General features: G+C 39.0%; 1 protein-coding gene across 1 annotated transcript in view; it reads left to right on the top strand.

Annotated features, from left to right (window-relative positions):
• SPIRE1 (spire type actin nucleation factor 1) overlaps positions 1-20005 on the top strand; it is a 303314-nt gene that overhangs the window by 265126 nt on the left and 18183 nt on the right. Inside the window, 1 exon segment of the mRNA XM_028524016.2 lies at positions 9069-9159. Within this exon segment, the coding sequence (XP_028379817.1) occupies positions 9069-9159 (91 nt within the window).

Raw genomic sequence — 20005 nt, 5'->3', positions numbered from 1 at the left:
TCACCTATACAGACACTTTTTATTAGATTCCATGGTCTACCAGGAATTTCCTATTTCCCATTGCTGTCTTTGAGGTTTAACTTAAACTTGGGTCCAAATTATCACAAAGAACAGCTTACTGTTTAAATAATCCCTGTTTAGTTGAGTTTCCTGTAACCAGTCAATATATTATTACAAATCAGATATTCTTGTGAAATACAATAGTAATGAATTATTTGCTTTATCAATATAAAGTCAACTGCTTTATGCAAAAGCAAAAACTCCTTAATAATTTTAAGAACTGTGACACAGTGACTTGCATTTTAATTTTCTTAATAAGTTCATTGTTCAATCAGAGAAATGCATTTTTTTCTTTCTGTTAAGAACTCTAGTTGTAAAAACAGCAAACTGACTTTTTCTCTTAGACTTCTCCATCAGCTTTGTACATTTAAATAATAATAGTTAAATAATAAATAATAAACATTAACTGCAAGCTGGAATTGAAGTCTTTTGAAAGTTCCTAATTGTTAAAATTAGCCATTTGTAGTAACCCAAAAACCTCTTTCAGCCTTAGAAATAGGTTATCCAATCTGCCATTTTGTCAGAACTAGAGCTAACCCAGTGTTTCTACTATTAAAAAAAATATCATGAGCATTTTCTCATCTGATTAAATATCCTTTTCCAACATCATGACTAATACCTCTGTGGTATTCCGTCATAATAGTTTACCATATTTTATTTAACCAGTCCCTTATTTTTTAACATTTAGGTTGTTTCCATTTTTTAACCATTATAAATAACAATACTGTTGTAAACATCCTCTCAGAATATTTTTGGAAGTTATTTCCTAGACGAAAGAATGCACATTTTTATAGCTCTTATGTACATGTTGCCAGGTTCCTTAAAGAAAACTATAATACCTACTTTTCATTGAGCTAACTGTATGCTACACTTTAGATATTATAAAGTAATAGTCTTCATAAAGATCCTAGAAGGTATCTATGATTATTGTATAAGTGATAAGAAAACAGAAACAGAAAGGTTTTGTTTTTGAACTTAGACTGTTGAGTTAGTAAATGATTTGAAACCCAAGGCTAACTCTTAAGTCTGTGTATCTCATAAACTTGCTAGTTTTCCACTAGCAGTATATGAGAATGCCTGAATTTTAAACATTGGAACTGGAAAAGGGCTTATAGATTTTGTCCAACATCATGACTTTTCGATGAGAAAACAGCCCCTAGTAGAGATAGAGACCAAATTTAAAAAGTCATATAACTTTTTAAGTAGCAGAACCCCTACTAAACTAGACCTCCAAACATCAGACCTTTTTTTCATCTCTCCTTTTTTCAAAAATATATTTTATTGATTATGCTATTACAGTTGTCCCATTCCCCCCTTCATTCTCCTCCACCCTGCACACCCCCTCCCACCCCCATTCCCATTTAGTTCACGTCCATGTGTCATAAGTTCTTTAGTTTCTACATTTCCTATACTATTCTTGCCCTCCCCCGGTCTATTTTCTACCTACCATCTATCCTACTTATTCTCTGTACCTTTTCCCCCTCTCTCCTCCTCCCACTCCCCTGTTGCTAACCCTCCATGTGATCTCCATTTCTGTGGTTCTGTTCCTGTTCTAGTTGTTTCCTTAGTTTGCTTTTGTTTTAGGTGTGGTTGTTAATAACTGTGAGTTTGCTATCTTTTTACTGTTCATCTTTTTTATCTTCTTTTTCTTAGATAAGTCCCTTTAACATTTCATATAATAAGGGCTTGGTGATGATGAACTCCTTTAACTTGACCTTATCTGAGAAGCACTTGATCTGCCCTTTCATTCTAAATGAAAGCTTTGCTGGATAGAGCAATCTTGGATGTAGTTTCTTGCCTTTCATGGCTTGGAATACTTCTTTCCAGTAAGGTCTCTTTTGAGAAATCAGCTGACAGTCTGATGGCAACTCCTTTGTAGGTAATTGTCTCCTTTTCTCTTGCTGCTTCTAAGATTCTCTCCTTATTTTTTATCTTGGGTGTTGTAATTATGATGTGCCTTGGTGTGTTCCTCCTTGTGTCCAACTTCTTTGGGACTCTCTGAGCTTCTTGAGCTTCCTGGAAGTGTATTTCCTTTGCCAGATTGGGGAAGTTCTCCTTCATTATTTGTACAGGTAAGTTTTCAGTTTCTTGGTCTTCCTCTTTTCCTTCTGGCATCCCTAGGATTCGGATGTTGGAACGTTTAAAGATGTCCTGGAGGTTCCTAAGCCTCTCCTCATTTTTTTGAATTCTTGCTTCTTTATTCTTTTCTGTTTGGGTGTTTCTTTCTTCCCTCTGGTCCACTCCATTGATTTGAGTCCTGGTTTTCTTCCCATCACTATTGTTTCCTTATGCATTTTCCTTCATTTCACTTAGTGTAGCCTTCATTTTTACATCTAATTTGCGACCAGAATCAACCAATTCTGTGAGCATCCTGATCACCAGTGCTTTGAACTGTGCATCTGATAGGTTGGCTATCTCTGGGTCACTTAGATGTATTTGCTGTGGAGCTTTGATCTCTTCTTTCGTTTAAGTCTTGTTTTGGGGGGGGGGGGTGGATCTGGTCAAGCTTGTTGCATAGTAAGGGGCGCAGCCTTAGGTGTTCACCAAGGCGGGGCAACCCAGGCACTGGGTTGTGACACTGTATGTGGGGGCGGGGTCAGAGAGGGAACAATTGTGCTTGCTCTGCTCTTGTATTTCAGTACCTTCCTCCACTTCCCACAAGCAAATGGGGCCCTTCTGGTGCTGGTTCCTGTGTGGGTTGGCTTGTGTACATTCTAGGACCCTGTGGGTCTCTCCAGCGAACTCTCCTGTGAGGCTGGGAGTCTCTCTCAGCACCTCAACCCCAACAAGTGTTTTCAGTCGGTGCTTTTAGGCTTTATTTCCCAGCACTGGGGCCCTGGGTTGCGCTGTCTGTCTCGCTCCCCATTTTCACCTGGTTTATCTGCACGTGAATTTGTGTCCACAGTCAGCCAGTGGCCTTGTGTGCCTCACTGAGTCTGCCCGTTACCACCCCGTGCCCAGGGTCTGCCAGCCGCCACTTGCATGCCCGGGACCACCAACCACTGCTTTTTCCTGCTGCGACCCCTCTCCGCTGGCCACCAGTTCTGCCCCTCTTACTGGTCTGGATGAATGGTTGTCAGACTTCTGAACAGTTCAGTTTTCTGTCAGAGATGGTTGGTTTTTTGTTTCTAAATTTTTGTTGTCCTTAATTTTGGTTGTGTGAGGAGACAGTGTGTCTACCTATATCTCTGTCTTGGCCGGAAGTTCTCATCTCTCCTTTTTTCTCTTCCAAGAAATCTAGTTTCAATGTGTCTTGTGTGTCTTTAATAACCTCTTCTAGCTCATCCCAGGTAACATTTTTTTTAAATGAAAATAGGCTTTGATTGGAGCCCTATCAAAACTTCCAGTAGGAAATCTAAGTAAAGGAGCTATAGCTGAACCTTTGCTGGGGTTTATTTTTTCCAGGAAAAGGAAGATTTTCATTTCTGTAAGTGAGTTAGGTGCCCATATTGGCCTCTGAGACAATTTTGGCAGCCTTCAATGACATGGCTACCCTTGGAACAAAGCAAGAGTGAAGCACTGGGAGTTCTGAAAGTGACCTCATTATAGCCAGGGCCTGATTAGAATCACCGGTCAGGACGTAGAACCAGAAAAGGCCTAACAGTATTAGAGACTAGTAATGGATCAGCCAATACAAACAAGCAAATTTCAGAAACCAGGTCAAGCAGTAGAAAAGACTGATGTTCCAGAGATATCAGAAATCTAACAAAATCCCCCAGACAGGCAAAAAGGTTTTAGTCAATGGGAATAGATGTGATAGGGCAGCAGCAAACCAGAGTCCACACAAACATTCCCTCACTCAGTAGATAGGACCTCTAAAAGTCTCCTGGTTCCCCTTTTGGGTATATTTGTAATTCCGCTTAGGCAGGAACTAACCCTGGTGAAGGTCAGTATTCAAGTAGTCATGAGGGAGACATGCAGGGACAGAAGACTGTCAAAAGCTTCTGGAAACAAATCCCAAGTGCCCCTAAATCAGACCAGTGTCCCCACAACTTTTCTGTCTCCTATAAACTGGCTTGTATTCATCCCACTTGCTCCAGGTCAGGCTGTTTGCTGTTCACAATGGAAGTAATACAGATCTGTAAAGAAGAGAATGAAAGAGGTAGACATGTATCAGAGCTCTGTAAAATTTGGTTTTAAAAAATGTTTATAGTGAAGGTGGTCTGATGTATGTGAGACAGCAGTCCGATTTCTGCTGTTTAAATCAGGGCAGCATCCACCTCATAATTATTTGGGAAGTGCTGTGTGTGGTCCCTATTTTTTCCCTAAGAAATACTCTTGACTAATATTTCCTTCTCACATTTCATAAGTAGAAAGAGGTCATTCTTGTTGCTTGCTAGCTTTTCTGGAGATTTGTACAACTAAACAAAGTTGAGGCTTTGCTTACATTGCTTAATTTGTTCTTCATGGTAAGTATCAAGAGTGTGGATGTCACTGTTCGAATTTTTTTGTTTCAGCTGTGTGGTTTATGACAAAATCCATTGAATTGTAGTTTGTTTGAAATCAGTGCTTTCAGCAGTAGGTTTTAGGTGAGGCAAATTTTTAGTGATTGGCTAATTCTTAAAAATTCCTTAACTAAGTAGGTCAGAGAGAAATTTCACTATTTGCCATAATAGATTAATATATTAACCTGATTTTCTTTTATATTTAACAGTTTTCTATAGATATTATAGAAATAAGTTGCCTTCTAGTTCATGTATATGCCCCATCATAATAAATTTTAATGAATTAAGTATTGTACTTCATTTTGATACAGTTTAAAGCAAGGAGATCTTTTCTTACTGCTAATAGAAATTTAAATTTTATTTGGCACAGTGTAGATACTTTCCTAGAATCACATGACATTTCATGGAATTTTTTCATCCATTTATTCAAATATTTATTCATTACATAATAAGTGATGGGTTTGATATTAGGTAACAACAATGAGTAAGACACATGGCATTTACCCTCATAGGGTGCCCACTCTATTACCTTTATGAATATGTTAAATAATCCCTTAATAAAAATAGTAACTACCATTTATTGTAGGCTGGGTAATGTGTTAAGCTATTTGAATGCAATATTTCATCTGAACATTCCAGTAACCATAGGAAAGGTGGTATTATATACCCTCTTTTACAAATGATGAAACTAAGAGATCTGGTCAAGATGGTGGAGTAGGTAAAGGTTATATATGCCTCCTCCTGTAACACATCAAAATTACAACCTAACTACAAAACAGCCATCATTGAGAACCACCTGAAATCTAGCTGAACAGAAGTCCTATAACTAAGGATATACAGAAGAAGCCACATCAAGACTGGTAGGAAAGGCAGAGATATGAAACCGGAGGGTCTCATACTCAAGTGTGGCAGGTAAAAATCAGGGGGGATATCATAGCTGCATAGAGCTCCCCTGAGAAGCAAGCAGTCTGGACCCCACATGAGGCTCGCCAAGCCTAGGGCTCCAGTGCCAGGAAGAGAAATCCCCATAACCTATAGCTGTGAAAACAAGTGAAGATTGTGGCTGAGTGAGATGGAGATCTGTTGGTGTCCCAGGATTTCTCTTAAATGGCCCACACATGGATTGGCTGACAGACTCACTCATTGTGAGCCTTAGCTCTGCAGAAGTAACTTGAAAGTCCCCAGGGACATACTGGAGAGGAACTGATTGTTGGGCTTCAGGGCAGTGCCTGAGGGGGCAACTTTTCCCAGGCAGAGGTGCTGGCAGAAGCCATTGTACCCTTGCTGAGCCTTCCCCCTGCAGGCACAGGCAATTGCCATATCTGAGTCTCCTTCAACCTAGATAGCACTGTTTGACCTGCCCAGGTGATTTCCCAAGACCCAGCTCCACCCAACTTGCATGCCCACCCAAGATGTTTCCAGTGGCTTTCCCATATAAACAACCTGCCTTGGTTCATGCTAGGGATTTTCCTAATATTTCTCAAAGGTTCACAAACACCAGTGAAGGGACTGGCTTCTTGCTAAGCAGCCCCAAGCCCAGTATTAACTAGCAGCAGCCAGCCTCAGTTTGCAGCTTAACCTATCCCAGGCACCTCCAAGCACTATAGAAGTGGCAACCATCTGCAGATCATGTTACAGTTCATACCAGCTGCCACAGGCAAGACACAAACAGTGGCTGATTTGACCTTACCACCCAAGAGGTCCCAGAACCAGTTCACCCAGTGGCCAGCTTCCAGACCACCCCAAAGCACCACCCAACCACCTCAACAGACAACACAGCCAAATGCCAGACTCAGCAGGCATTAGAGTCCCACTAAAGTAAATTCTGCTCTGTAAGTTCAGCACCTGCACAAAAGTTCTCCCACTGTGGTTACAGCCAGTCCTCACAACCAGTCAGCCTGAGGATCAGTTCCTTCCATTGAAATGCATCAAGAGGACACCTGCAATAATAGGAACACACAAGGAACAAACTGGAGACCAAGCTCAGATGGCTAGGGAGACTGCACCACTGGGCCGCTTTACCAAGACCAGCAGATATAACAACGTTACCCAATACATAGAAACAAACACAGGGAGGCTGCCAAGATGAGGAGACAAAGAAACATGTCCCAAATGAAAGAAATGAATAAAACTCCAGAAAAAGAACAAAATAAAATGTAGACAAGCCATCTACCAAGTGCTAAGTTCAAATTACTGATTATAAGAATGCTAAAGAACTCGGAGAAAAAGTAAATGAACTTAGTGAGAACTTCAACAAAGAGGAAAGAAACAATAGGGATAGAAAACAAAATAGAATCAGTCAGAAGTAAAGAATACAATAAATGAATATATTAGAGGAAATCAATGGTAGATTATATGAAGCAGAGGATCAAATCAGCAATTTGGAAGATATGATAGCAAAACCACCCAATCAGAACAGCAAAAAGAAAAAAGAATGTGAAAAAATGAGGATAGTGTAAGGAGTATATCAAGCTTAGTAAGTACCCCTATATGTACCATAGGGGTGCCACAAGTGGAAATGAGAAAGCAAGGAATTGAAAACCTATTTGAATAAATAATGATGGAAAACTTTCCTAACCTGGTGAAGGAAATAGACATACAAGTATAAGAAGCAGAGAGAGCCCTTCGCAAGATGAATCCAAAGAGGTTCACACCAAGACACACCATAATTAAAATGGCAAATGATAAAGACAAAGAATCTTAAAAGGAACCACACAAGGGAGCTCCCATAGGACTGTTAGCTGATTTCTCAACAGTAACTTTGCAGGCCAGAAGGGTTTGACCTTAAATATTTAAAGTGATCAAAAGCAGGGACCTACAACCAAGATTACTCTATTCAGCAAAGCTACCATTTAGAATAGAGAGAGAAAATTTCCCAGACAAGAAAAAGCTAAAAGAGTTCATCAGCACCAAACTAGTATTACAAGAAATAATAAATGAACTTCTTGGCAGTGGGAGCCAGAGGAGAAGAAAGTGGAATCAAAAGTATGAATAATAAAATAGCAGTAACTACATATCTATCAACAATTACTTAAATGTAAATGGATTAAATGCTTCAATTAAAAGACATAAAGTGGCTGATTGGATAATCAAAACAAGACCCTTAACATACGCTGTCTACAGGAGACTCACTTCAGATTGAATGACACGTATAGATTGAAAGTAAAGGGAAGGAAAAGATATTTCATGGAAATGGAAAAAAAAAGCTGGGATAGCAATACTTATTCCAGACAAAATAGACTTTAAAACAAATACTATAAACAGTCAAAGGAGGACCCAGCAATCCCTTTTCTGGGTACTTTTCTGAAGAAATCCAAAATACTAATTTGAAAAGACATGTGCACCCACATGTTCATGCAGCATTATTTACAACAGCCAAGACATGTAAGCAAGCTAAGTATCTATCAGTAGATCAATTTATAAAGAATAACTGGTGCATATTTACAATAGAGTATGACTTAACCATAAAAGAGAATGAAATCTTGCCATCGGCAAAATGTGAATGGACCAAGAGAATATTGTGCTAAAGGAAATAAGTGAGGCAGAGAAAGACAAAATCAATATGACTTTACTTATATGTGGAATTGAGAAAACAAGTGAACAAGCAAAAACAGAATCAAACTCATAGATACAGAGAACATTTTTCTTCACCCGAGGATATGTTTATTGATTTTAGAGAGAGAAGAAGCTGGAGGGAGAGAAACATTGATCAGTTGCCTCCTGTACACACCCCAATTGGGGATCAAACCCACAACCTTTTTGTATACACAATAATACTTCAACCAACTGAACCACTTGGCCAGGGTGGTACGGAGAACATTTTGATGGTTGCCAGATGGGAGGGGGTTGAGGGTTGGGTGAAAAGTTGATAGGATTAAGAAGTACAAATTGGTAAGCTACAAAATACTCAAGGGGATGTAAAGTAGAGCATAGTGGATATAGTCAATAAAATTAGAATAACTGTGTATGGTGCCAGACAGGTACTAGATTTACCAGGGTAATCACTTCATAAGTTAAATGAATCTCTAATTACTATGTTGTACACCTGAAGCTAACATAATATTGTATGTCAACTGTAATTAAAAAATAAAAATGTATTTTTAAAAATTATAAAACTAGCCCTGGCTGGTGTAGCTCAGTGGATTGAGTGCGGGCTGCGAACCAAAGTGTCGCAGGTTCGATTCCCAGTCAGGGTACATGCCTGGGTTGCAGGCCATGACCCCCAGCAACCGCACATTGATGTTTTTCTCTCTCTTTCTCCCTCCCTTCTCTCTCTAAAAATAAATAAAATCTTTTTAAAAATTATAAAACTAAGATAAGAAGCTTGCAAAATGTCACATCACTCTAATAAGGGACAGAGCCAGGACACAAACCCAGATATATCTAATTTTAGATCCCTTCTAGTTTGTCTTCTACTTTCTTTGATTTTTTCCATTATAATTTGTTGCTTCATGTTAAAATAAATATTTAATTGCAAAAATGTTATTAATTAGCAGAGGAGCACTAATAGTAAAATGTTATTAGTCTAAGGAATCTCACTATTTCTGTTCATACACTTCTCAGGAAGAGACTCTGCACAAATCAGCCAGCAGCAGCAGTGTGTCTCCCTCCTTCCTTGAAGATCCCTTACTGGAGGCTGTGTCCACAAGGAAGAGTGAGTATTTGTGGCACAAAAAACTATCATCATATGCCTTAAAAACCCTCTTATCCTAGATTAGGGAATCTCAAAGTGTCTTGTGATTATTTAGGATATAAAGAACAAAGCCTGAAATTGCACTAGTCAGGACCAGAAATATTCAATCATGTTCCTAGAGTAACATCATAAGGTAAGGCTAAACAAATAACAGGCGTCAGGTTCTTAACTTACATCAGTCAACTTTGGGTTTATAGGTAATAGTTGTAGGAAGTAAGTCAGTTGTCTGTGAGGGTGGTTTTTAGATTAATTACCTCCTTGTCTGAATGTAAGCCTAAAGCCCAATAATCACGCTTGTTACCACCCCCCCACACATATACATATATTCATGCCCACATAACATGTATAGATAGTGAAAACACTATAACTTCAGAATATTAAACGACTTCCAAATGCTTTTATTACTCTTTTTTTATTTATAAGATTATATAAAGGATTAAAAATTTTATATTAAGGGAGAAGATTCTGGGAAGATAGTAGAGTAGGTAGTACCGAGAATCTGTGTCTCCACCTGGACAACAAATGCACTGGCAGAATTAGTCTAGTCTATATATTTTAGACCTCCAGAGTCTGTTAAAGGCTTTCAACTTCCAGGGGAAGACTTATATAGTAAATTGTGGTTAATTTAAGTCACCTCTTAGCAGCTACTTATCTACTACCCCCAGCCACGTGGCAGGCAGTTGTGTACTATTTCTGGAGCAGTTTACACACAGCTTTCAGGAGACAGGATGGGCCAAAAGGATCCTGTCCTCCAAATACTATTTTCTCATTTCTGTTTCTTACTCCAAAGGTGGGCACCCATTTTTGAATTCTTACTAGTTTTCCCCTACTGCAGCTCAAGGGCATTTAAAAGGGTGGCATCCAGAACAGCCTTTCAGCTGAGATGGAGGTGTAGGTAGACACATTGTGCCTTCTTGCATAACCAAAAGAAGGACAACAACAATTGTTTGTTTAAAAATAAAAAACAACCAGAACTGACAGAAAATCAAACTGTATGGAAGTCCGACAACCAAGGAGTTAAAGAAGACACATACATCCAGACTGGTAGGAGGGGTAGAAATAGGCAGTCAGGCAGAGAGGATTCGCAGCAAGGTAGTGGCTGGCAGACCAGACAAGGCGGTGGCTTGCAGACTGGGCACTCCCACATTACGTGTGGATAAACTGGGAGGAAGAGCTGGGGAGCGAGATAGACCATACCACCCAGGGCTCGGTATGGGGAAATAAAGCCTCAAACCACTGATTGAAAACACCTGTGGGGGTTGAGGCAGCAGGAAGAGAAACTCCCAGCATCACAGGAGAGTTCGTTGGAGAAACCCACAGGGTCATAGAATGTACACAAACTAACCCACCCTGGAGTCAGCACCAGAAGGGCCCAATTTGTTTGTGGGTAGCCAGGGAAGGTGATTGAAATCTAGCAGAGAGCCGAGCAAGCAGCATTGTTCCCTCTCGACCCCTTCCCCACAAAGTGTCACAACACAGTGAGGTGGATTACTCCACCCTGTTGAACACCTAAAGCTCTGCTCCTTACTACCTAGCAGGTGCGTGAACACAAAACAAAAATGGTCCAAATGAAAGAACAGATGAAAGCTCCAGAAAAAAAGACAACTAAGCGGCAAAGAGATAGCCAATTTATCAGATGCATGGTTCAAAACACTGGTAATCAGGATGCTCACAGAATTGGTTGAATTGGTCATAAATTAGATGAGAAAATAAAGGATATGATAAGTGAAATAAAGGAAAATGTATAGGAAACCAATAGTGATGGGAAGAAAACCAGGACTCAAATCAATGGAGTGGACAAGAAGGAAGAAAGAAACATCCAATCAGAAAAGAATGAAGAAAGAAACAAGAATTAAAAAAAATGAGGAGAGGCTTGGGAACCTCCAGGACATCTTTAAACGTTCCAACATCCGAATCCTAGGGATGCCAGAAGGAAAAGAGGAAGACCAAGGAACTGAAAACTTACCTGCACAAATAATGAAGAGAACTTCCCCAATCTGGCAAAGGAAATACACTTCCAGGAAGTCCAAGAAGCTCAGAGAGTCCCAAAGAAGTTGGACCCAAGAAGAAACACACCAAAGCACATCATAATTACAACACCAAGATGAAAAATAAGGAGAGAATCTTAGAAGCAGCAAGAGAAAATGAGACAGTTACCTACAAAGGAGTTCCCATCAGACTGTCAGCTGATTTCTCAAAAGAGACCTTACTTACAGGCAAGAAGGGGCTGGAAAGAAGTATTCCAAGTCATGAAAGGCAAGGAACTACATCCAAGATTGCTCTATCCAGCAAAGTTTTCATTTAGAATGGAAGGGCAAATAGTGTTTCTCAGATAAGGTCAGTTAAAGGAGTTCGTCATCACCAAGTCCTTATTATATGAAATGTTAAAGGGATTTTTCTAAGAAAAGAAGATTAAAAAAAAACATATATAGTAAAAGGACAGCAAACTCACAATTATTAACAACCACACCTAAAGCAAAACCAAAAGAAACTAAGCAAACAACTAGAACAGGAACAGAACCACAGAAATGGAGATCACATGGAGGGTTATCAATAGGGGAATGGGAGTGGGAGAGAGGAGGAAAAGGTACAGAGAATAAGTAGCATACATGGTAGGTAGAAAATAGACAGGGGGAGGGTAAGAATAGTATAGGAAATATACAAGCTAAATAACATATGTATGACCCATGGACATGAGTGAAAGCGGGGGAATGAGGGTGGGAGGGTGTGTACAGGGTGGAGGGGAGTCAATGGGGAAAATGGGACCACTGCAATAGCATAATCAATAAAATATATTTTAAAAAGTAAAATAAAAGCCTGGCATCCCCCTTTTTTCCATTTTTTAGTCTTTCCTTTTTCAGTGTCAGGCATTATACACTAGGACTTTCTAAAGCAGCTGCACATCAGGGAAAACTAGAGAGTGACTATGCATGCCCAGGTAATGGCTCACAACCCAGGTAATGGTCCTAAGAAGATGTTAAGATTCTACCTCAGTTTGTTCCTCAGCACTGAGACATACTACAACAGTCAAAAAATAAATATATAAACAAAAACAATAACCCAAAAAAAAAACAAAAACAGAAAACCCAGGAGAGGAGAATCTCATTTCCAAAGTTACCACATTATTAGATTAAGATATCCAGTGTTTAGCAAAAATGACAAGGTATATATAGAATCAGGGAAGTATGGTTCATTCAGAGGAAAACTTAAATCAACATAAACTATCTTAGAAAAAAAGATTTGATGACAGTTATGCTAGACAGAATTTAAAACAAAGATGCTCATAGCAATAAAGATGGTGAAGAGAAAATGATGTATGAACAAAATGGAAATATCAATAGAGATAGAAATTCCAAAAAGAAATTCTGGGGCTGAAAAGTACAATAATTGAAATGAAAATTTCATTAGCAGGATTAAAAAGACAAATTTGAGGAGTAAAAAGAATGAATCAGCAAACTTGAAGACAGGACAATGGAAATTATTGAGTCTGGGGAACTGAAAGACAAATGATCCAAGACAACTAAACAGAGACTAAGGGGCCTGTGGAATACTATAAAGCAGACCAACATATACATTGTGTGAGTCCCCAGAGAGAAAAGGGGGCAAAAGAATACATGTGGAAATAATGACTGAAACTTCCCATATTTGATTAAAGGCATAAATATAAATATACAAGCAGCTCAACTAAGAATAACTCACAGAGACCCAGACCATACACATATTATAATCATACTTTCAAAAGACAAAGTCAAAGAGAGAACATTGAAAATAGCAAGAGAGAAGTGATTCATCACAATGAGGATCCTCAATAAGATGTTCAGCAGATTTCTCATCAGAAACTTGGGAGGGCAAAAGAAAGTCAGCCAATATATTCAAAGTACTAAAAGAACAAAAAGTCAACTAACAAATCCTATATCCAGCAAAACTGTCTTTCAGATATCAGGGAAAAATCAAAACATTTGCAGGTAAGCAAGAGCTGAGCAAATTTGTGACTGCTAGACCTTCCCTGCAAGAAGTACTCAATGCAGTCCTGTAGGGTGAAATGAAAGGACACTAATAGTATCTTGAAGCCATGTTGAGGGATAAATATCTGAATAAAGATTTTTAAAACAGTGCAGTTATAAAAGCTAATATTCTTGTAGCAGTGGTTTGTAACTGCGCTTTTTGCTTTCTACATGATTTAAGAGATGAATACATTTAAAGAAAAAGCCATTATTAGTATAAAAGCTAGTATTACTATAACTTTGTTTTATAACTCCAAATCTAATTGTTTACATAATTTCAGAGGTTAATGCATTTTTAAAAAATTATTTGTTATTGGGCAGATAGTTTATAAAGATGTAATTTTCTGACACCAAAAACCAAAAGTGATGGAGATAAAGCTGTGTAGGAGCAAAGATTTTGTGTTTTGTTAAATTGGTGTAAATCCAAGTCAGAGTGTTAAGACTTTAGGCTGTTTAATGTAATTCCCATGATAACCACAAAGAAAATAGGCACAGAATATACACAAAAGGAAATAGGAAAAGAATGTAAACATTTCCCTACAAATTCATCTAAACACAAAAGAAGGCAGGAATGTAGGAAATGAGGAACAAAAACTATAAGGCATATAGAAAGCAAATATTACAGTGGCAGAAGCAAGTCCATAGATTTGCATAATGGGTAAACACATGACCCAGCTATATACTGTCTATATGAGATTCCCTCGAGTTCCAAAGACACAAACAGATTAAAAGTGAAAGGATAGAAATAGTAATCAAAAGAGAGCTGGGATGGCTATACTAAAATCAGACAAAATAGACTTTAAATCAAAAAAAGGTTATAAAAGACAAGGACATTATATATTGAATTATTTAATACAGCAGAGATATAATTTGCACATCTAATGACAGACCATCAAAATAATAAGAAGCAAAAAAATGACAATTAAAAAGAGACACACAATTCTACTGTAATGTTTGGAGACTTCAGTACCCTGTTCACAATACTGAATAGAACAACCAGACGGAAGATATGTAAGGAATCACAGTACTTAACACAATAAAGTAATGAGAGACATAACAGATATACAGAACATCATATCGAACAACAGAATACGCATTCTCATGTGCATTGGAACATTTTCCACAGAATGTATACTAGGCCACAAATTAAGTTTCTGTAAATTTTATTGTAAAAGACAGATAGTGCACAGACTATCTTCTCCAGCCACAATGGGATAAAAAATTAAAAATCAATACTAGAGTAAAAGTGAAAAATTCACAAAATGGTAAAAATTAACACACTTTTGAAAAATCAATGGATCAAAGAAATCACTAGGGAATATAGAAAATACTTAGACAAATGAATATGAAATTACAGCATACCAAAACTTATGGAAAACAGTGGAAATTTATTGCTAACAGTTACATTAAAAAATGAGATATTTTGAGTTCTGGTCAAGATGGCAATATAGGTAAAAGTGATACTCAAATCCTCCCACAACCCCATCAAACTTACAACTAACCTAAGGAACAACCGACATTCAGAATCACCTGTAATTTTGCTAAACAAAAGTCCTACAACTAAGGATATAAAGAAGAAGCCACATCAAAACTGGTAAGAGGGGCAGAGATGCAGAACAGGCTGGTCCCACACCCATGTATGGTGGGAAAAAAATCAGGAGAGATACCTTGGCTTCAGAGGTCCCCCCTGAGAAGTAAGGAGTTCTTCCCCACTCTAGGCCCTATAGCCCTAGGGTTTCAATGCCAAGGGGAGAAGGCCCCATAACTTCTGGCTATAAAAACCAGTGAGGACTGTGGCTTCTGGAGTCCCAGGTGTTCCTTTTAAAGGACCCACACAAAATTTACCTGGATTCCCTTGCTCTAATCTCCAACACTGGGTCAGCAGCTTGAAAGATTCCAGGGACATACAGGGAGGAACTAAATTGTCTGTCATCAGTGCAATAATAGGAGGGGCAACTTCTCCTACAGAAAAGTGCTGGTAGAGGCCAATGTTCCTTTTCTGAGTTTTCCATCTACAGAGCCGGCCAAAGGTTGCTCTATATGAGTATCCATCAACCTAGCTAACACTGTTTGCACCACTCTGGTGAATCCCAGAGACCTTTCCCCACCCAAATTGCAGGCCAACCCAAGCTATTTCCATTGGGTCACCCATATGAATGTCCTATCTTGGTTCATGCTTCAAACTTTCCCAAAATTCTCTCAAATGAGCAGCATCTGACCTCAGCCTACCTTGTTCCTTTTGCTAAGTGGTCCCAGACCCAGCAGTAGCAGCAGCCAAACATGGTTTGCAGCTTGGTCTCTCCTGAGCACCTCCAAGTTTAATACCAGTAGCAACCATCTACAGACCACTTTTAGGTCATGCTGGCTGGCCTTGGGCAGGACAAAGGTGGCAGGTGACTTTGGCCTGCACTACCCGGGAGGCCCCACAGCCAGCCCACTTAATAGAAGGCTTCAGACTGCAATGAAGTACCACCCAACCACCTCCACAACATAAGGGGCAGAGCCCCACTGAAGCAAGTTCTGCACTGTGGGGTTTGCCTTTGCCCAGCAGACCCACTGCTGTTGTCAATGCCAGTCCTCACAGCTGGTCTGCCTGGGGATTTGTTCCTTCATTAACAGCAGTCAAGGACCATCTACAACAGGAGGGTGTACAGGGCCCATATGGGGTAGGGGCACACTTAGCCAGCTTAGATGATTGGGGAGGCTGTGCCACTGATCCTACAGGACACCTACTACATTAGGCCACTCTGCCAAGTCTAGGAGACAGAGCAGCTCTACATAATTCATAGAAACAAACACAGGGTGGCTGCCAAAATGAGACAAACGTGAGCCAAATTAAAGCATAAAATTCTAGAAAAAGAACAAGAAAAAAAGGAGGCAAGCAATCTACTAGATGCAGAGTTCAAAACAGTGAACTTAGAGAAAGAGTAGTTGAACTTAGAAGTTCCACAGCATAAAAAAAGGACAGGGAACCATTAAAAAAGTACATGGATATCAGAAAAAAGAACTAGTTAAAAATGAAGCATACACTAACTGAAATAAAGAATAATTTACAGGGAATCCACAATAGAATAGATGAAATCAAGAATGATATCAGCAATTTGGAATAAAGAAACAAAAGGCAACCAATAAGAACAGCAAGAAGAAACAATCCAAAAGAAAATGAAGATAATGTTAGGAGCCACTGGCACAACTTCATGTATACCAGTATTTGAATCATGGAGGAGCCAGAAGGAGAAGAGAGAGAGCAGGAAATTTAAAACCTATGTGAAGAAATAATGACAGAAAACTCCTCTAACCTACTGAAGGAAATAGACATACAAGTCCAAGAAGTGCAGAGAGTCCCAAACAAGATGAACCTGAAGAGGCCCACACCAAGACACATCATAATTAAAATGCCAAATGGTAAAGACAAAGAGAGGATCTTGAAAGCAACAAGAAAAAAGCAGAACCCAACCTACAAGGGAACTCCCATAATACTGTCAGCTGAGATCAAGATTACCCAGCAATGCTATCAATTAGCATCAAAGGACATAGAAAGAACTTCCCAGACAAAAAGCTAGAGTTCATCATCACTAAACCAGTATTACCTGAAATGTTAAATATTCTTTAAGAAGAAAGTAAGATAAAAAATATATATCAACAATAAAATGTCAATAAATACTTATCAACAGAGTAATCTAAAAAAACAAAATAAAGAAGTGGAACAGAGACAGACTAATAAATCAGAGAACATTTTGACAATTGACAGATGGGAGGGAGTTTGGGGGATGGATAGAAAAAGGTGAAGAGAGGATTCCTGGCCAAGATAGGAGGCATAGGTAGACACATTGTGCCTTCTTGCATAACCAAAAGAAAGACAACAAATTTAAAAACAAACAAAAAAACAACAACCAGAACTGACAGAAAATTAAACTGTATGAAAGTCTGACAACCAGGGAGTTAAAGAAGACACATTCATCCAGACCGGTAGGAGGGGCGGAGACAGGCAGCCCAGCAGAGAGGACTTGCAGCAAGGTGGTAGCTGGAGGATTCAGGCAGGCAAGTGGACCTTGCAAACTGGGCAGTCCCACATTCTCATGCAGATAAACTGGGAGGAACAACTAGGGAGCAAGATGAACCACACAACCCAGGGCTCCAGTATGGGGAAATAAAGCCTCAAAGCCTCTGACTGAAAACACCTGTGGGGGTTGAAGCAGCAGCAAGAGAAACTCCCAGTCTCACAGGAGAGTTCATTGAAGAGACCCACAGGGTCCTGGAACATATACAAACCAACCCACCGGGAATCAGCACCAGAAGGGCCCAATTTGATTGTGGGTAGCCAGGGAAAGTGACTGAAAACCAGCAGAGAGCAGAGCAAGTGACACTGTTACCTCTTGAACTACTCCTCCACATATAGCATCACAATGCAGTGACATGGTTTGCCCCACTCTGGTGAACACCTAAGGCTCCACCCCTTACTATGTAACAGGCGCACAGAGACAAAAAAGAAAATGGTCCAAATGAAAGAACAGACCAAAGCTCCAGAAAAAATACAACTAAGTGACAAAGAGATAGTCAACCTATCAGATGCACAGTTCAAACTACTGGTAATCAGGATGCTCCAGAAGCCCACTGGGTACTTCAACAGCATAAAAAAGACCCAGACATCAATGAAGGTCACATTATGTAAAATAAAAGTCTATAGGGAACCAACAGTGATCGAAAGGAAACCAGGACTCAAATCAATGGTGTGGAGCAGAAGGAAGAGAGAAACATTCAACCAGAACAAAATGAAAAAAACAAGAATTCAAAAAAGTGAGGATAGGCTTGGGAACCTCCAGGACATCTTTAAACGTTCCAACATCCGAACGTGCCAGAAGAAGAGGAAGACCAAGAAACTGAAAACTTATTTGAACAAATAATGAAGAACTTCCCCAATCTGGCAAAGGAAATACACTTCCAGGAAGTCCAGGGAACTCAGAGAGTCCCAAAGAAGTTGGACCCAAGGAGGAACACACCAAAGCACATCATAATTACAACACCCAAGATGAAAGATAAGGAGAGAATCTTAAAAGCAGCAAGAGAAAAGGAGACAGTTACCTACAAAGGAGTTCCCATAAGACAATTAGCTGATTTCTCAAAAGAAACATTACAGGCAAGAAGGTACTAGAAAGAAGTATTCCAAGTCATAAAAGGCAAGGACCTACATCCAAGATCCATACATTACTCTATCCAGCAAAGCTATCATTTATAATAGAAGGGCAGATAAAGTGCTTCTCAGGTAAGGTCAAGTTAAAGGAGTTCATCATCACCAAGCCCTTATTCTATGAAATGTCAAAGGGACTTATCCAAGAAAAAGAAGAGCAAAAATATGAACACTAAAATGACAACAAACTCACAGCTATTAAGAACCAAACCTAAAAAACAAAAACAAACTAAGCAATCAACTAAAACAGGAACAGAATCAGAGAAATGGAGATCACATGGAGGGTTATCAGCAGGGGAGTGGGAGGGGAAGAGAGGGGGAAAAGGTACAGAGAATAAGTAGCATAAATGGTAGGTAGAAAATATGGGGAGGATAAGAATAGTACAGGAAATGTGGGAACCAAGAACTTATATGTTCTAGACCCATGAACATGAACTAAAGGGGAGGAATGTGGAAGGGAGGGGGTGTGCAGGGAAGAGGAGGAGAAATGGGACAACTCTAGCATAATCAATAAAGTATATTTTTAAAAGAAAAAAGTGAAGAGATTAGTAAGTACAAATTGGATGTTACAGTATAGTCATAGGGATATAAAGTACAGCATATGAGATATAGTCAGTAATATTCTAATAACTATGGTGTCAATGGGTAATAAATTTATCAGAATGATGGATCACTTGGTAAGTTTTATAATAACTAATCACTGCGATGTACACCTGAAACTAATGTAATACTGTATGTCAGTTGTAATTAAAAAGTAAAAATGATTTTTAAAACAGCAATGAAAGAAGGGACATTGCCAATTCTACTGAAATAAAAAGACTTATGGGAGAATAATATGAACAATTGTATGCCATCAAATTGAGTAACCTAGATGAAATAGATGAATTCCTGGGAATGCAGAACCTGGCAAAACTAAATCAGAAAGAAATAGAAGATTGGAATAGCCCTATAACTAGTAAGGATATCAAATCAGTAATCATAATCTCCCCACAAAGAACAGGGTGAGAGCTGATGCTTCACTAGTGAATTCTACCAGATATTCAAAGAACTGATATCAATCTTTCTCAAATGTTTCTTTTACATTTGAAGAAGATGGCACTTTGAGACTAGCATTACCAGAGACCAAACTATAAGAAAACTCTAGACTCAGTAACTCTTATGAACCTTAATGCAAAAATCCTCAACAAATACTAACAAACAGAATTCGGCAGCATATACAATTATACATGACCAATGAAATTTGTTCCTGGAATGCAAGAATGGTTCAACATATGAAAATTAATCAGTATAAGGATTTCTGGTCAATACAGATGCATAGTTAAACATGGTTCACCTCCTCACACCACTACAATTGTTCAAAAGTACAATTAAACTATAGAACAATCATCACTCAGAACCATCAGAAATTGAATTGAATGGAAGTCTGGTAAATACAGAATTAGAAAAACCACACCCATCTAGACTGGTAGAAGGCATGGAGATGCAGATTGAGCTAGTTCCACAACCACATGTGGTGGATAAAAATTTGGGAGGGATATCTCAGGAGCAAGGAGTCCCAGCCCAGGATTCTGGTGCCAGGAAGATAAGTTCTCATAACTTTTGCTGCAAAAACCAG

The sequence above is a fragment of the Phyllostomus discolor genome, chromosome 9 (assembly GCF_004126475.2).
Source record: "Phyllostomus discolor isolate MPI-MPIP mPhyDis1 chromosome 9, mPhyDis1.pri.v3, whole genome shotgun sequence".
Taxonomy (NCBI): domain Eukaryota; kingdom Metazoa; phylum Chordata; class Mammalia; order Chiroptera; family Phyllostomidae; genus Phyllostomus; species Phyllostomus discolor.
The sequence above is the reverse complement of the archived record's forward strand: the minus strand, read 5'-3'. Positions and strand labels throughout refer to the sequence as shown.